The sequence below is a fragment of the Diuraphis noxia genome, unplaced genomic scaffold, assembly GCF_037042655.1.
Source record: "Diuraphis noxia isolate RWA-SAM2 unplaced genomic scaffold, SU_Dnox_SAM2 contig0004, whole genome shotgun sequence".
Classification (NCBI taxonomy): domain Eukaryota; kingdom Metazoa; phylum Arthropoda; class Insecta; order Hemiptera; family Aphididae; genus Diuraphis; species Diuraphis noxia.
In genome coordinates this window covers 21,578,515-21,598,587 of record NW_028301714.1, presented here as the reverse complement: position 1 = coordinate 21,598,587, position 20,073 = coordinate 21,578,515, and the positions used below count along the sequence as shown (strand labels likewise).

The 20,073-nt window shown below is 29.1% G+C and overlaps 1 protein-coding gene across 2 annotated transcripts; it reads right to left on the bottom strand.

The window, feature by feature from the left end:
* Positions 1-1,992: 1,992 nt before the first annotated feature.
* On the bottom strand, positions 1,993-18,122 carry Nep3 (M13 family metallopeptidase neprilysin 3). Of its 2 annotated transcripts, none has more exons than XM_015524732.2 (15): positions 17,503-18,122; positions 9,231-9,338; positions 8,926-9,139; positions 8,320-8,523; positions 6,468-6,748; positions 5,775-5,873; positions 5,374-5,544; positions 5,123-5,271; positions 4,827-5,049; positions 4,626-4,749; positions 4,390-4,546; positions 4,152-4,330; positions 3,835-3,981; positions 3,629-3,771; positions 1,993-3,569 (listed from the first exon to the last, which is right to left on the bottom strand). In XM_015524732.2, exons 2-15 carry the CDS (start codon positions 9,336-9,338, stop codon positions 3,393-3,395), a joined length of 2,376 nt encoding a protein of 791 aa, XP_015380218.1. In that variant the 5' UTR covers positions 17,503-18,122; the 3' UTR covers positions 1,993-3,392. The 2 variants fall into 2 exon arrangements, with proteins under 2 accessions (XP_015380218.1, XP_015380227.1); XM_015524741.2 differs by having other exon boundaries at positions 8,926-9,136.
* Positions 18,123-20,073: the final 1,951 nt, after the last annotated feature.

Genomic DNA, 20,073 nt, shown 5'->3' with positions numbered 1-20,073 from the left:
AAACGCCATATATTGACTAAAAAAGTATCATGATACAAGACAGTGAAGATACTGCCCAACCCTGCCCTTTATAAATATGTAGCTGCATCCGAATTGTTTTTTCTTATCAGAAAATTGATATTCTAGTTTTCTCTGGATATCTATTTTAGGCGGTAAATGGATTGTAAATAATTATATTGCTGATATTCTGCAGCATTCAAATTAGTTCCCGATAAAGACTTTCAAATTGAAACATACCTATATTAAATTGTACAGTATGAAAATTTAACCCGTACCAGCATTGGCGTAATTCGATTAAATTTCAGCAGATCCAAAGTTTCTATCGCCTATCGGTCCAATAATCATAATTACAAATTAAGTCATATTACTCATATTTAAATATGAGCTAATTGCATTGCTCGCGTGTACTATAGGTATCTTTTTATATTTGATAACAATATAACATATACAAATATCAAAATCTGTAGGTACCTCCTATATTTTAAACACTATATGTGCTGTGTCTGTACTATGATACATTATATATATAAAAATATAATATTTATATGAAATTAATTAAAGTAATAACAACATTTTTAAATAAGTTAAAAAAAAATTCAACAAATCAATGAAATATAGTTGGTATTGTATTTCGATAGGTACCTATAAAGTTCAACATCTGCAAGTGCAAAAGCATATATCTTTACACGAGCAACATAATACCAGGGGGTGCAAGTACGCCGCTGTCATGCACCCCCGTAATTACGCCATTGCCTACCTGGGCTAAAGGGGTTAAAAATGAAAAAATCACCTAGCCGAATCCACTGAGGATAAGAATATGGAATTTTGTCAGTAAGTTCATTTTATAATGCAAAAACTCTCTGATACAGGATTTTTTAAAAATTCAACCCCTACAGGGGTTAAAAGGGTTATATAATATAAAAAAAGAAAAATTGTTCGTTAGATCGGTTTATTCTCTGGAACTATTTAACTGATTTAAATTGTTTGTTTATTATATAGTTGCTATTGGTTGTACCTATAATTTAGTAAGGAAGAATAAGAATAAATTAGCAATTTGTTATTAGGTACCTACCAATTTTAAAAATTGTTCGTTAGATCGGTTTATTCTCTGGAACTATTTAACTGATTTAAATTGTTTGTTTATTATATAGTTGCTATTGGTTGTACCTATAATTTAGTAAGGAAGAATAAGAATAAATTAGCAATTTGTTATTAGGTACCTACCAATTTTATAAATTGTTTCACCTTTACAAAGCTAAAACTGCGATAGAAGTTTATGATTGAATATACTTTTAGTCCTGTATTTTAAATTACAGTGTTCAAATCTTTTGTAGAGATTTAGGTGGGGTAAATATAGGGTATATCGTATATAGGGTAAATTGACGGGAATTTGTCATGGGAAGTTTTGATCCTGACTAGCCGAGTATAAACGACAAATTAACCAAACATTTTGAAACATATAGGTAATGGGTATTTTTAACGAGCAACGAGAAGTGCACGGCGCTCGGGGAACAGCTAGTATATTATATAATACTTATAGCTGTTTGATTGTATTTATTATTATACATTTATACTTGTCAATTGTTAAATAAGTTATACATTTATAGGTACCCATATAAGTGCCAAGTACTTGAACAATTGTTTATCCATATAATATTGATTGGATTTGTCAAATGCTCGCTTAATATGTGAAATACTTTTATAAGAAAAAGTGTAGAGTAAGTATACCAGATGTTGTATTTTTATCTATGATTTGCGCTCGTCTTTAATACTCGACATGTTTAATTTTAAATATTTTTAATAATATTTAATTTATATAATAATATGTATGATATAATATTATATTATACAATAACAATTTTTTCCATTTCAATTAAAAACAAACAATTCAACTTAAATAAGCCAGACATAAACTACAGGTTGTTGTTTAGGGAGCGAATTGTTATATAATCTATAGGTACTATAAACAATAATATAGTTTATGACGTCATGTGGTGATATAATATATTTTCATTTATTAAAGATAAAATAAAACATATTATTAAATTAATAAAAACATCAATAAAAATGAGATAAACATAATATTAGTAAAAAAATAAACAATAACATTCATGGGAATCTTCAAAGAAGAAGTAATCAATGAAAAATGTAAAAAAATCAACATGTATTGATTATTTTGAATTATTAATAAGTCCAAGGCTAAGTAAGTTAAACATTTTATTTTAACTCGTTAAGTTAAGTTAAAATAAAAACAATGAATTAATCACATACATATTAAAATTTACTTTGTTTTGTTGATAATTCAAAAAAGCTAAAACTTAAGTATTTTATTAATTGAATTTGAATATTGCTTTTACAAATAATAAAACAATGTTTGAAATAAAATAATAAAATAAATATTCAACTTAACACTATAGTTAAAAATTAAATAACCGAAAAACAAACTTAAATTTGTATATTAAATGTAATTTGTCCTCTCAACATATTTTGTGACCTCTTATTATTATAAGGGGTAATTTAAAAAATGCTTAATTTATTTTTATCTAGGTTTCAGTAAAAATGTATAATTGATCAATTTTTTATATTGGTCAAGCATAGAAATAATCTATCATTGTTCTTTTGTTTCTAATAATAATTATGTATACATATATATATATTGTATATTTGTTATATGAATGGTGTTTTAAGACTATAAATATTGTGCTTTCCATTTCTTTGTTTCAAATGCCTCAAGGATTCTGATGCAGGTTCTATCATTAGTTATTATATTCAAATCAAAAATTTTAAATAGCGGTTCTAAAATTTTTTAAATTACTATGATGGACGATGGTTGTAAGGACTAAGGACTATTTAATTTTTTTTATAATATTGGAGATTTAGTAGTGAATATTAACGAATGTATATTGTTCATTTTTATTCATGCTTAGGTTAATTAACTATAAAATCAAAAAATAACATGATTTAAAGTGGTACAGACTAAATGAAATGTATAATCATTAGATTGGGTTACATGACATATTTTTAGAGCTCACCTTCTATACAAGTAAAAATTATGAAAACAATACTGAAAATAATTACATATTAAATAAAAAAATACATTATTTTTTTATTTTTTTTTTTAGTTTAAAATCTAAAAAGATACTCTATACTCATTAAATACAATATTTTAAATTAACTTAACGTCTTAACTTGAATTTTTTTATTTGTTAATACATACTTAGCCTTGTCAAATATTATATAATATAATATAGTCATAATATGTTCTATTTTAAGTTATAAATGTTTTTAGGTAAATAATATGCTTATACAACTTTTAAATTTGACTTTTGTTATGTTTGCTTTTTTTTTGGTTATATAGGCCAAATTAAATATTCCAACATCATTTAAATATTTTACCATATAATACATTTTTCTTCTGGATTCATCGGTGTTCCTATTTGACAGTTAAATACTTTTGAAAATTCTTCAAAATTACTTAATGGACCATTTACTCTATACTGGGACGGTGAATGCAAATCTTTTTCCATTTGTAATTTCAGGGATTCTTCTGTACTCGATGAACACCATACCTTAGAAATAAAGAATTATTTTATTCGATTTCTTATGTTTATTAATTGTCTATACCAACTTGTGCAAAGCTGACGAAAAACAGTTGTTGTGTGGTAAGATGGACAGCAGGTAAACGGTTTGGTTGAGCTCTCTTTTCTTCCAATAACTTTATATAAGCACGATATGCTGCTTTAAGTCCACCATTATCAGCAATATTTTCTCCTGAAGTAAAATTGATTGTCATGAAAATAATTACTTTAAATAAGTAATTCTATTTCAGTATACCTAATGTACGTTTTCCATTTATATTATAACCATTAACTTTATAGTTGGAATACTGTTTGATCATACAGTCAGTCGCTTCTTTAAATTTATTTACTGTTTTATTATTCCACCACTGGTGTAAATTTCCAAAGCGATCAAATTCTCGACCTTTTAGTTTAAAAATGATGTATTAAAATTTTAAACAAACATATTTAATACTATTAAAAGCTGATATTTTCCATGTTGGATCTTATGTATAACGTATAAGTCATTATCAACATTGAATAGTATTTACTTATAGATTGTAACCAAATTATAAAGATTTTAAATTTAGGTACCTTCATCGTCAAATGCATGGGTGAGTTCATGTCCCATGACTACTCCCATAGCGCCATAGTTTATTGAAGATTGTTGCATTTGATCGAAAAATGGTGCCTGTAGAATACCCGCCGGGAAGACTATTTGATTTTTGGTTGGCGTGTAATATGCGTTTACTGTTGGAGGGGTCATACTCCACCTGAATGAAACTCGATTAAATAAAATTGATATCAAATCGGACGTGAATTATGAATTTACTTTGAACGATTGACAGGTTGATCGAGCTTATATAAATACTGCACCAAGTTATGTTGAATAGCACGTATGTTGTTATTAAAGTATTCGTCGGAACGTACAGTCAAATTTTGGTATTTATCGTCCAACTGGTTCGAGTCCATTATATAATCAGGAAAACCTAAAAAAAAAATCAATGGTGAATACTTTTCGTTTATATAGGTATATTTCAATCCGTTAATATATTATTAACAAATTACCAATCATATCTGTTATAGCATCTGCTTTTTTCTCGGCTTCAATGAGTGTTTCTTTATCCATCCATTTCAAATTTTTAAAATTATCCTTAAATGCTGTTCTTATTTCATTAATCATATCTTCAGCCTAAAAAAATTAAAATATTTAGTTTTCTATTTTTTTTTTTAACCTACCTATTCTTATTCACTAATATATATATTTACAAGTTTTTTTGACTGTCCGTGGAAAACTTCTCGAACATATAATGCGCCTAAGGCGAATCCCAATACGTTGTTTGTATCGCTAATACAGTACCGCCAGGGTTCTTCACCACCTTCTGATCCTAACAATGCTTTTCGTAGTCCTTTATATGCATCTCGAAAAACTTTCGATAAATAAGGAGTAACGGTCCTGACGGTTTGCCATACTAGATAGTTGTTAATTACCCTATTGTTTATAAAATAATCAATAATCAGCAAATTATAATTGAATTAAGATTTTTTTAAGTAATTTTTTTTACGTCTTATTTTCTGGAGATTTACTGTACTCGGTAATTAAATTAGATAGGTTAGCCATGAACGATGGAGAGTATACCACGACGTTTTCCTTAATGGAAATCTTTCTATTGACTAATCGAAAAGCTGCATTGAAGTAGCGATTCCATTGAAGCTGTACAGATGTTTATTAATATGATTAAGTATAATTTATAATTTGTGAAAAGGGTAAGTTTAAATTGGTATTAATATTAATAATATAAAATAATACACATACAAATGGGGCTAAATTCTGTAATTCACTGATAGGCATAATGTGATAGGCCTTTTCTTCATCACGTTTATCTTCATCGGGTTCTGTAAACTTAGCTAGACGTGTTTCAAATTCAATAACTTCTTTCATTTGAAGTCTAGTAGAATTTGGTTCACCACCTAATAAAGTTCCAATCTAAAACCTCAAACATAAATAATTCGTATTTGATTAATTAATTTAATGATTAATATGTAAAGTTTTAAAAACAAGTGAGTCATTTATTTAAGTTAAGTTATTGAATGATATGCACAAAGAACAAAAATTAAAATACATCACATATAATCACAAAAAAAACTATAATACATATTTTATACTCGTACTTAAATAAGTATATCATAAGAGATATGAATAAATTATGAGCTCACCGTTGTCATGTAGTCTAAATATGTATCTAAAAGTTTTTGGTTTGCTGTAACGTTCAAATAAAAATCTCTTGTTGGTAATGTTAGTCCACCTTCATCGACCTATATCAACACACACATATAAAAAAAAATTCATTATTTGTATTGGGCAATTCATAAAGTATGATCACTCCCGATTATTTTCACTCATAATATAATAATATTCATATATTACTCAAGTTTTGATTGTTAGAATTTGTAATTATAAGTAGGTATTTTCAAAACCCTATTTTAAAATGTATTTAGATTTATTTATAATGATTTAAGAAGCATCCAAAGGTGAAACAATCTTTTTTCAAATGGCATCTACCATTTTGTACTATTAATTGTTAATCATAAGTTTATGAAAATGATGATGTATAGGTATTCAATAAATCATTTGATTAGTAATTTACACAAAAAATGAAAATGAAAATATAAAGAAGTTTGTATAATCCAGTAACCTCATTAAATTCCATAAAAAGTTATAAATAAAGTATCTTCAATAAAATATGTTTTTAAGTTAATTTAAAATTTCCAGAAATCTGAATTTTAATAAATGCATAAAGAATAAAATGGGTAAGGATGGGAATTCTCGATGAATCCACATTATATAATATATAAGGATTAAGGGATTATGGGTTTACCTACTAGTTGCACATTTCATTGAATACTAACTTGAATTACGTGCCTGCTGGAATTTCTGTCATCTTCACCAACCATCCAATAGAATAGTCCAGCCATATTATACTTATTGTGAACCAATTCTAAAGTATTTTGTATCTTCCACGAAGACACATTCCATGTTCCTGATATGTTCCAACCTCCAATGTCTTTAATAAGGTCTAGTAATGGTTTAGCACCTAACGCTTCGATTGTATTATTTGGATCCATGCAAGCCGTAAAATACATTTTAGCTTTGAGTTCAGCTTTGCTACTAGTGTTCATGGGAATTGTTTCTATAAAAATAATTCTATCTTATAATATAACCAAAACATTTTTTTATTGTTTAAAAATATTGGTTTCCGGTGCGTATTAAAAAATTTAATTAGTAAACACCAAAGTTCAAGTATTTTAAATTAGTGCTAGAATTGATAAAAAGTAAATAATTATGGTTGTATAAAATAGTTAGATTATTTATGTAAATTTGCTAAACATTTTTAAAAGTTTAAGTTAATTTGTTCAATAATCTGCATTTAGACCATTATTATTTATTTATCTATTTATATTAAATTTTTTAGTTACATGGTGATGGATTTTTATAACAAGTCTGACTACTGACATAGTAAACCCTAATAGGTTCTTAGGAGTTGAGAAAATTCCTTCCTAAATTGGCAATTTTATAAACTAATACGGGAAAAATTATCAAAAAACTTAATGAATGACGACAGTCATTATGTATACTCTAAAGTCATAAGTTCACATCAGTGGCGTATATAGAAGAATAAATGTCGGAGGGGGGGAGGGACGAATTGTATATTATGTAATATTTTTTGGTCCAAACGGCCATCAGATAATATTTTAGATTGATTCACATTAATGATTAGTCTCGAAAAAATAATAATGGTGTCATTAAATACTTTTTATAATATCAGTTAAAATACCATTATCCCAATGAAGGTTAACTAAATCAGGATTCACGGTATATAGCCATAAAATAATCAATAATATTTGGTAGTATATTGACATAACTATATACAGAGTGATCTATTTAAGTGGTACACTATAATTATATCGAAAAGTATTAACTTTTAGGGTTATGTTTTGCTAAAATCATATAATATTGTAATTTTTTTCACCCTAATATTTATTGGTGAAACCACTATAAACTTTTGATTTTTAATGGTAACATAATATAATGAAAACATTATGGATTAATAAAACCATTTTTTTTTTCATGAATTTACGTCTTAAAATTTTTATTTTTTGTTGATTGGTTTGTGAGATACAGCTCCTCAAAGTATTGGTGGTTTCTACTATTTTTCCAATAATTGTAAAGACCAGGAGCTATTGATAAATTCGATATTGCTGAATCCACGGTAACAAAATAAATATAAATAATTAAAGATTACTATTGTATTACTTTGAACCCTTATCATTTATTAACTTATCGACTACATTTAACAAATTGGATGTAATTTGTTACATTGGATTCAGCGATATCAAATTTATCATTAACTCCTGGTCTTTACAATTATTGGAAAAATAGTAAAAACCACTAATACTTTGAGGAGCTGTATCTCATAAACCAATCAACGAAAAATAAAAATGCTAACACGTAATTTCATGAAAAAATGGTTTTATTAATTAATGATATATTAATTATATGTTACCATTTGAAAATCAAAATTTGATAGTGGTTTCACCAACAAATATAAGGGCGAAAACAATTTAAATATTATAAGGTTTTAGAAAAATATAAACCTAACAATTAAAAAAAAGTTAATACTTTTCGAGATATGATTAGTGTACCCACTTAAATGGACTCCCTTGTATAATGTAAAATATGTAAAAAAATTACACTTCGCACCTAATGAGTTTTTGACTATAAGTTGATTGTTCATTTCTAATTCATTAAACATGCCCCACATAGATCTGCCGTCCGGTACCGGATTCGCTTTTATCCATTGACCACAAGCGTATTTGTAGAAGTCTTGGCAAGGGTCAGATTTTGTGTCCATACTTTTGATTATGGCTGCTGCTGTCGTCACGCACGTCTCCTTCATACAATAGTCTAAAGACATCAAATTTATTATAAAATATAACTTATTACGAGTTCTCCGCGGTTTTCTTATACACTTTTATTGTAATATATATGTATACTTATAAATCATAACAAAAACACTTTGTGTAAAATTGCTTAGTAAACAAAAAATAGTCATTTTTATAAGAACCTTAATCATTATAATGATATGATAAAATGAAAAGTTAATTAAATTAAGTTACAGTTATTTTGTGTCAATAATTATTCATTTACTTGACGAGAGTCCATTCTATTTTTTTAAATTCATAATGAAGTCCTAAAATGCCTTTTAGCTATTTTCCGTCTTATTTTTTGATGTAGAAAGTAAATAATTGATAATCTATATCAAATATATATGCGCGTTGAACGGAATATTAAAGTATTAAACCTCACCTTGTCCGGTACTAACTAAAGAATCCGATTCTTCGTATATGTCTGGAATTTGGTGTATGGCCGGACTACACTTTTTCTGATGCACTGGTAACATAAATAGCAATATCACACCATTAAGTAGGGATAAGGCAAGAAGAACTTTTTCCAACCACGTTCTGTTTTTCAACCACGTTCGGTTTTTCAACCGAGACCAAATATTTTTAGGTTTGCCCTGCTGAACAATAATTTACATGTACTTTTTTAACTATTGCTAACATATAGTGAAATTATTTCTATAATTTATTTCGTATGGTTTTAATTATTACTGTATAAAAACGGATGTGTGTGGAGGATGCAGTCACTCCTTCTGTCAAATGAACCGAGCCCATGCTTGACGTCTCCTCTTCGAAAACTTTGTGCTTGTAATGTGCCATCTACACAAAATAATTCAAAATCAAATAATGATGGATGTAATTTTATGGTATTACAGTTACTAAACAAATCCTCAAATAATTACATTAACAATAATACATTTTAAAAACCGTTTGTTTTAGGACCATAGCAGTATTATAAGTTCACATGGTTAATTCTCAACTGGCTATCCTAGATAGTTGACATTGTTGCAATCCATTTTATAAGAACCCACGAAAATCATTAGGACCGTTTTAATCATTAGCTATAGCAGTGTACTCTATGATCGGGGTTCATAACATGCGGTATGGAGGTTCGAGACACTAATAATCTAATAATATCAGTAATATCACTGCAGTCAGTTGTAGGGTTGGCGACGCTATATAGACTTTCTGATCGGGTATTATGGTTTGTAAGTATGTCGTCAATATTATATTATATTAAAATAACATATAATATTATTAAAATGTTATGTAGTAATGTAGTATCGGTATTTTTGTGTTCCGTGTAGTAATAAAGCTACACGAGTTGTCACCTGAACTGTACACGAATCATTACATTATGTGTGTTAGGTGTATATTTTATACCAGACATGCATTTGTCTGAGACTGATTTTTATCATTCTTATAGCATACGATAATTTGATAAAATTAATTGACATTTAGTTTCATCGATATAGTCTGATATAATTCTCTATAAATAGTAGTTAGAAAATTAAATTCAATCTAACGTTCTTGACACAGCTTTAGTTAGGTACGAGGTGATTATCAAGAACTATCGAGTAAAGCTCTGGAAATTTTAATATACAATATCTCTTGATAAAATAAGCGCTCTCAAGCTCGGGACATGAGGGATTATTTTTAGTCATGCCCGCCGCACTGTGTGGTAATGCAGTATATTTTATTATGCCTATACGCTATCACCGTCAACAAGTAATAAGACCTTATACACTAATAACCAAGTCGCCAAGTCAATTATAATAAAGTCGTTAGGTATTTAAAAGTTAATAGGTAAAACCTATACGTTTATATTATCGGTAACGGGAATAACTAACATGTTCACGTAGTACATTTTTTAAGTAAGTAGGTATTATGAATTTTGATGTTATTTTTCGAAAAATTTGAATTTATAATATTAAAAAAAAATGGAGTTGAATAATATTTTACAACATTTTAACATATATTCATATTTCAAACCATAGAATCTGTAGTATATATATATATTTTTTTTAAACTAGAATATTATTAAATATTAATTAATTTTTTTTTTTTTTTTTATTGGTACAGCATCAACATCATGGTTATTAACTTACAATTGATTAGGTTACATATTATATGGGTTTTTTACATGATATTAATTAAATTGCAGTTCAAATAAAATGATCAAAAATAATAAATGGGATTTGTGAAGTGTGAGGTCATATTATACAATAACAAATTCCATGAAATAAGCTTAGTGTGTTTATCTATATACTTAAACACAATACATAGTTAATACATCATTGTAACATCATACTTATTGTAGGTAGGCCGTAGACGCGTACATTTATATAGTACCTATAGTCACTTTATACTCATAAACGCAGAATTAACTTTTAAATTTTAATGCATATAATTTAGCGCTGTGAATAATTTATTTTTCTATACGGAAGGATAAAAGTTGAACTAATTTTATAATTTTCGTCAAAAGCAAATCGAATATTAAATAATTATATTACATAAAATATTAGGTATTCATTTATAAGTCAATACCTGTTACCGACTTATCATTACGACGTGAATAAGTTCGTACCGTTCGTAGTATAAGACGTATCTTAAAATTAATTAAAATATATTATTCAAAATTTCAATACATAATAAACTATATGTACAGTGAAATAATAAGTTTCAAATGTCTATAAAAATTTAGAATGATCCAAATTAATTTGAAAACTATATCATTTGTTGAAAATGTATTTTTAAATATTTGGTAAGAAATTAATTCAAGTCTCTACAGTTGTAGGTAATTTATTTTTTTAATTTTAACAAAAAAGCAAAATCGATTTACCTGAAAACTGATTTTCAGAATATGCCAATTTTCTTGTCAGTTTTTCCTAGTATTAAAATTTTAATATGGTCTGCAAGTATATTATTTGAAAATTCCAAAAATCAGATTTTTCAAATAATCACATTATCGAAGTAAAAAGGGGGAGGAATATCTGGAGAATCAACATGTGTAAATACTTGAGTCAGTTATTATATACAAAAATTATTTTTTGTGAAAAATACCAAGGTGGACGTTATTTGCTATATTATATAATATCTTGTATTACATTAATCATAATGTATTATTTGTATCGATTGGAACACTAACAAAAAATACAACGTGATGGCTATATTGGTGCATGTGCTTGTCCTGTTTCCTGTATATAGATATATTGTTAAAAAAAAAATACAATAAAAACTAATATAATTAATTTAGAAGTACAATTTATTGGACGCATTTTTAGTAAAAAAATTTACTTTTAAGCAAGTTGTTAGATATTATATTATACCTAATAGATAAATATTGCGTCATACCTACATATTTTTATAATTTACACAATACATACGACACCTATAGATTGTTAGAAATACACACTTATTGTTGTTTTGTCGGACGAACTATGAAACTATCATTAGTGATAATGGCAGATACCTATCCAAATTTTGCACTGAGAGTTTTCTAAATTACGTGATATTGTATTCCTCTATTCATAGTCTACATAAATATATATGTAGTATATATATATATATATACAATGTGTAAGTTCAACTCGTGTTTGACGTAGTAGCAAAAACTAAAAACCCATCACCTATAACAGTTTCACATATTAGTGTTAAAAAATTGAGTTTATTATTGTCATTTAAATAATGGAATTTGTGCACAGCATTTCTTATATAATAAAACGCTATTTTTATAATATAAAGACTTATATTTGAATAATGTCTTCAGTTAGAGATAACTAAAAACAATAAATATTTGTGTGACATAATCGCACAACATAATGCATATTATGTCAAATGATAGTATTTGATGTGGATTTTAATTTCGATATTTATAGTGAAAACAATATAGGTAGTACCTATTAGGTACAATAGGTACATAATACATATATAATACCTTACCTAATAAAATACAATAATAATATTTGTAGTTATACTTAAAACTCCTAAACTTTATTCTAATATATACTTATAATATTTCATTTCGGTTTCAAAAAATTAGAGACTCATAATTAGCGCTTGGAAGTTGGTGACCTTAAAACAATTTAAAAATGAACCAAAAATAATTGCAAAAATGATCTTTAATTACAAATAATGTTTTAAAATTACCTAATTTAAAAAAATTCAAATTATAAAAGCTTACAAATTACTCAAAATTATCGCATTGTATACTATAAAAGCATATTATTTGATGTTGTCAAAACTAAATGATCGACGATTATCGGATATTATAAATATATATATTTAGAAAAACTTCTTTCTTCTTCTACTGAAATAATTGGAGCAAATTGTAACTAAGCCAAATTTGGCAAAAATTTGAAGCATATCCATTTAAAGTTAAGTATTTTTAATTAGTGGTAGGTATATAAATTATAGACAGTAAACATATTGTAAATTGTGATATAATTTTTGTTGCTTTGAAAAAAACAAAATTTATGTTTTACGACCTATAATATTAATATATTATAATTATACAATATAGATACAGGTGAATGTAAAAACATTTTGAATATTTGTTGTTATAGTATTTTAATTTAATTATAAATAGCATATTAAAGTTAGTTAAAACATATTTGAATAATTTACACATATGTTTGTATGGTGATTATTTTAATGTACAAGGAAAAAAGAAGAAAATAGGTACCTGTATAATAAATAATAACTGTTACACACATACATCGACAACTAAATATTTTTAATTATCATTCTGAAGGAAAAATATATATCTTCATTAGATAAACTGATAAACTGTTTATTAAAAAATACTTATCAAATATTTACAAAACCTACAAACGGTGATAATATATTACATAAATAATTTATTATTATATATGTAGTGTTTAAATTAACCTATAGAGCGTAGTAGGTCGTAGAGAAAGATAAAGATAGATGTGTGTCGAGTTTTAAATTCATTTTAAATGCAAGTGTGTTTTAATTTAGTAAATTATCTGAAGAAGCTGTTTACAAATTTTAATTTTATCTCGTCTAGCTAATAAGTTAATAAAATTGTTTAGAATCGATTGAGTTAAAATCTTCAATTATTTCTTGTTTTTTTTTAGTTTTTAATGTTTAGAACAATATAGCATGCTACAGCCATTTAATTTTATGTTGTTTAGAAGTTAAGTGATTTTTATTTTGTTGTTGGTAAGTAAGTAGACATAAATATATTATTCATGTAGAATTTATAAAACGTACCTAACTACCTATGCTATAAAATATTATCTTTTAACTTTACACAATATGCCTTTCTCCCTTGTAAATAAATATCAATGTTTTCTACTTGCAATTTAATCTAGGGATAATAATAATAATATCCACTTGGTATTTTACATATTATATATGGGTAAACAAACTGATTAAAAATCGAACTATACATTGTAGGTTGACACGATGTACCTAATAGGCACGCTCTTGGGTCTCATTTATAATCAAAAACAGTCTTCTTAATAATATCGCTATTATTTCGGCAGAAATGAAAGTTTCGGCCCCGAAGCCTTAAAGCCACAGTATGCGAAGGTCGTTTCTATATAGGTAGTCGACTGATTGTTGTGAAAAAACGATAATCAACGTGTAAAATGTATGCCTTTGTATTACTATTTTATTTTTATATCGTTCAAGTACAAATGAAATTATGTTGCAGATATGTAGCTACTAATATAATATACTAATGCTATTATATATCGTATACAAAACGTGTCGTATTATTATGTTTCAACTTTCAATTTTAAACACACAAGTTGTGTTGATCAAAAGTTGCAAAATTAGGAATATATAGTATCATTATATAAACAGGGAGATACCTACGTGAACAATTTTCTAATATGATCAATGATCATATATAATAATATCAGTATACTTGTACAAAAATACAGAATTATGTAAAAACAATTTTCGATCACATCACCTATATTGTTATTGTTATTAATACTTATTAAAATAAAATATATGAGCTGTAATAGAATATAGAGATTGGTGACATTAGCAATTTCAGACATATTTAGCGAACGAAACCCACCCATAATACCTACTTATAATTTCTTAAAGAAAACATGTGAAGCATATTTTATAATTTTAATACAATACATATAATTACGAACAAAAAAGGAAAATAATAATTTCCGTGCATATTTGGAACCTTAAGAATTGTAAGGTATTGGATATTTTATACCTGCAGTAGGATTATAATCAAAGATACGCTATAAGGAGTATTCTATAACGTGATCCCTAATGCCTATAGTGATAATATAAAAGGTACACAAAGTTGTTTAGCAAACTGTGCAATGAAGTCTAACGCTGTTTGGAAACTTTATCAAGGGCAGCATTGTCCTTATATTTTTTAAATGCATAAAATCTAAATATTATTTTCTGATAACAAACGTCCTGAGCCCCGGGACGCTATGAAACTCATTTCAATTTTGGAGCGGGTACTATAAGTATATAGGCACCTATACCATTTACGCACGAGAAATAACATATTTTATGCGAAGCACAGCGATAGTAAAGATAATTATAATAATTAACTTAGAAAAGACCGAGCTTTTAAGCTTGATTTGTATACTAGAAGTAATTTGTTCAACATATAAATCGTGCAACTGCAGGAGTTCCATCACGGTACTTAATTTACATACATGCTTGAAGAATTGCCTGCAATATAAATTACTATTTTTCTTTCATAACATAATATTAGGAAATATAAGGAAATTAAATCAAATTAAATATTATTTTAAGTTCAGGTGCTTCTAATGTAAGGCTCCATCATGTCATTCACTGACCCTTTTAAATCGTATGTTAAACATTTTACTTATTGTGCCCCCCTTGTACAGATTATAAATATTCATTTAAATAAACGTCTTTAAAAAAAAAAAAAAAACATAATATTTTAATAATAATTTTACATCTGTCCATTTGCACAGCTTGTTTATTTTTTCTTTTCTCAATAAAAATATTATAATATTAAATTGTTTATGATGGGTATAGTATCTACACATTCTACACAATAACAGTGGAAAATTATTATTTTTAGTACCTAGGTGTATTAATGCATTATGCATAATAAATATGCTTTTGCTATTACAAAGTATACTGCAGTCTTTAGACTTTAAATAAAATAACAAATCATTAGCAATACAGACAACATAAGGAGAAAGGGTTAGGATGCCAAAATCTTACTAAACGTAAATATCGTAGGGAATTTCATAGCAATTTAAAGTCCACTACTTAAAAATTAAAATGTACATCAATTTATAGTAATGATGTTGAGTATTATATTGAAACTAATATTTGAAAATCGGTTCGTAATCGCAAAATGATATCGAATTTTAAGTATAATAATATCATACGCGTGTTTAGTGTAAGCCGTCGTCCGGTTTTGAGCAATATACGCGTTCACAACTTTATCATCAATTGGTTTTTACTCTTTAAATACGAAAATAAACGTGAGCTGATTGTGCACTTCTCATAATAATAACGTCATAGCGTTACGCCGGATGTCGTCGGGAACGACGTATTTATTTTTTTTTCACTACGATTGTACATTATTGTATTAAATTACGTATATAATATCACAATATGGTAGTATGAATATTTTGATACCATATTAGAATAAAATTAGTATAAAATGAATACACGAACCATATATCATATATGTATATATATATATTACAGTGCCGCACGCGCAACTTTCAGCCGAAATTTAATTTAATTTTAGCTGTACAATTAACCTATACAGGGTGTAACAGAAAGATATGACAGATTTGTGTAAGATTTACATGTAAATCTGTCATATCTTTCTGTTACACCCTGTATAACGTGGGTGCTATGTAGGCAATACGTACGTCAATATTATTTTATTCGTATAATGTTTTAAATTGTATTTTATTATTACCATGCCCGAAGCTGTTATAATAGTCAGATTTGATCCGAGGACCGCGGTAGAAACAAAATGATATTGTACTCGGGCATACGCTGTCGGTGACATTATCATATATACTGCGGGGGAAAAGCTGATGGTTACATTCAATTTGCATCGTCCGACTCGTTTCTTTTTCATTATAAATATAGGCCATAGGGCGATGACAAGTCTCGAAAATCGTAAATGTAATAAACCAAAAGTTAGCGAAGTCAGAAAACATCAATATCATTTTAAAAGTTCTCAATTATACCGCAGCGGCGCCAGCTAGTATGTATACCGGGTGAACAGTATATATTATACTATTATTGCTATATTATAGTTAGTGTGGTCCCGAAACTTTCCCAATTCGACACTCGGTAAATGTTATTATTTCGTCTCGTAGCTATTTATTATGTAATCGGAAAAATTGTCTTTAAACACAGACGACGAGAATACTAATCATTGTGAACAGTCATCCCCGTGGAAGCTTCAAAGCTTTCTCTCCTAACTTTTTAGAAGGCCGCATGCTCACAACATATACATATACTATAGCCTTAACTTATATTTTCATGTATACACATTATTGGAAACATAATCGTGTACTGGTGCCAGAACCGTTTGCCGGACGACGTGAGAGGGTTGAACACCGCGGGGAACCACGGCCGTGATGTGCAGGGACCCTAACATAATAATGCGATACCATAATGATTTAATAATATCAATGATCCCGCGGGTTATATCGTAATAATAATAATAACAATTGTTGTTGTCGAAGTACGAAGCATCTCCTTCCAATGCTAATAACTCGCGTCGTAAAGTGCGCCTATAATATATAAATGGGTTGGGGGGGGGGGGACTTTTGCCGATCACGCGCTTGACTGCAGCAACGTTAAAACACCGAAGTTATAATAATAATGAATATAGTATGTATATAATATATATTACTGTTGCGCGGCCGAAAAGCACAAATTGATAGGCATAAAGCGCGCGAGCGTTGCGCACGACTAAGCGTGTAGGTTGGTATATATATATTAAGTGTTGTGTGCATTTTACCTTGGACGAAACGTCGTGTGTGCGTCACGGGATCCGGGAATAGTGGAAGGTCGAGACGGTCGACCACTTCAACCGCGGCGAATCGTCGTCGTCATAGTGCTGCGGGCCCACGTCGTCTGCGGCGATCAGGTGGTAGCGGCGGCGGTGGCGGCGCCGGTCGTCATAGCGTCCGCGGCAATCGCGTCACGCGCGCGCGAGTCGGACTCTCGCGGGCGGGTTGGCCGGTTTTCCCGGTCGTGTTATAAATTAAAATTTTCTCGCCTCGTTTTTCGCGAAACCGAGTCGACGGACCGAACTGTGCCAATTTTCGCCGTCACTTTCGCGCGTATTATTTATTTATTACAAATCGAGTTATTGGCCATGCATTATTGTCCCTTCTACCGTCACCTCACTGCTTACTGCTTGGATTTCGACTTGGACTGCACAAATTGCGAGCGTGCGTACGCCGCGATGATTGTTGTTATTATTTTTACTATAATATTATTATAACGTATTGTACGCGCGTGTGTGCAGCGTAGTTTGAGCAGAAACAACAGCAATAGTAGAAGTGGCAGTAGCGGTGACTGGTGGTGCGATATCGGCGGCTGCGTTAGCTGTGCCGCGGACTCGGCGCGCGCGTTCGACTCGCCGCGATCCGTCACCGGACCGATATTGATCCGCGAGCGCGCACGCCGCCGGCACCGCCTTTGGCCCGATTATCGTATATGCCTGTTTTTTTATTATATATATATTTTTTTTTTTTTTTTTTTGCTTGTCGCTGCTGTTTTACTTCCCCGTCGGCCCGCCGTCACGTGCATCGTTTTGGCGCTCGTCGCCACAAAAACGTGTAACGATAGTGATGTCGTAATATTCACACGTTCGAGTATACAATAGTAGTGTTGCACACAAAAAAACAGTGCGTTTATTTCCTTGTGTTTGGCGTGCGTATATTATGCGCACCGCCATTGCGCCATACCCGTGTACAATATTATAACATTTGCGATTTGACGCGCACCGTATGTACCTCACACAGTTGCGCGTAAGTGGCTACTCGAAACGAAAACGGGCTCGTAAGCGCAACCTATACAAACCGTCCCGCCCATAAACGAATTAATCTTTTTTTATTGTGCCCATATTCTATAATGGCAAGATAAAAGGTATTTTCACCAAGCCGGGTGTTTACTGTTTAGGTTAGTTGACCGAATTTTCGACGAACTCTATAACATCATCCTCATCTCTGCAGCAGATATAATAATGTGATATTTTTTTATAGGTAGGTACGTCATATTATATACGAACATCACAATATTGTGTCGCACAATTAAGGCAGTGGACTAGAGGAGTAGAGGACATATAATATCATAATCCTAAAGAAGCACATAATAAGCAAACACTTATAATGTGCACTTAAAAACCCTAAAATATTCAGTACAGATATCATGTACAATATAGGCACCCAAGTCGGAAGTCGAGTGCATACTTAAATATTATACTATAAATCGACTATCACGATCCAACTGCCACAACATTTTCTTAGGGATGGAAAGACGTGTTTTTGATACCCTTTATGTATTTTTGATTTTGAGAGGGTATCATATAGCGTGTCGTGCAATTTTCAAAACCTGGCTTGCAAATAAATATTCTTATATTTGATTTACATTTAAGGTTGTATATGAAATATGAGTTAAATTAATAGTGCACGGAACAATAGGATTTTCTGAAAGTATTGCTGTACCCTTTGCGGGTTTGTACTGTCTTCTGTCATATTTGCCTATATTATGATAATATTTTATTATAATGATACTTAACCACGACATTTATTTACTTATCATACGCATGCTAAGTGCCCACCTACCTATGTGCAATGAAATACTATAATTTTTTATGCCAATTTTCCTTTTTTTTTCATTTATTGAACGCGTGGCCCCAAATTTTGGCAATAAACTAATTTAACTACGAAGCTCTGTCTCCCCTCCTCAAGGACGGTTTTCGTTGTGAGAATGTGATATTCTACTGTGAGTACTGCTTAATCTACTCAGTATATTTATATTATGGCTGTATCATGTAATAATATATTATTATACAGTTTATTATTATCCTACAATAGGCATGGCGCGTTCAGTGTTATATTATGTGCACATTAAGATTGTTGACACTCGTTTGAATAACAATAAAACATAATCCGTTTGTTAATAATTATTATTGTTCCCATGGTGCATGACCCGAGTCACATTATATTATAATTTAAATTGCAATATATTATAGGTACATAAACGCAAACCGTTTATACCGGATGCGACTTGACAGTGCAATCCACATACAACAGTACATCACTGCTGTTCGTTTTAAATGTTATAACTTAGACTTTTTTATTTTTTGCAGTCGATCACTTTTGAAAGACAACTTACAAATTAAACTGTAGACACCTATATTATGCAGTGTTTTTTTATTTTTTTTTGAAACTGTAAAAGTTATGTATTAATAAACCTTTAATTAACTTCAAAATTTAAAACGCAATTTATATAACATGGATACCAATATATACCTAACTGTAATTTCAAATTCTTAGTGAGAACAATGTTGTTCAAACAT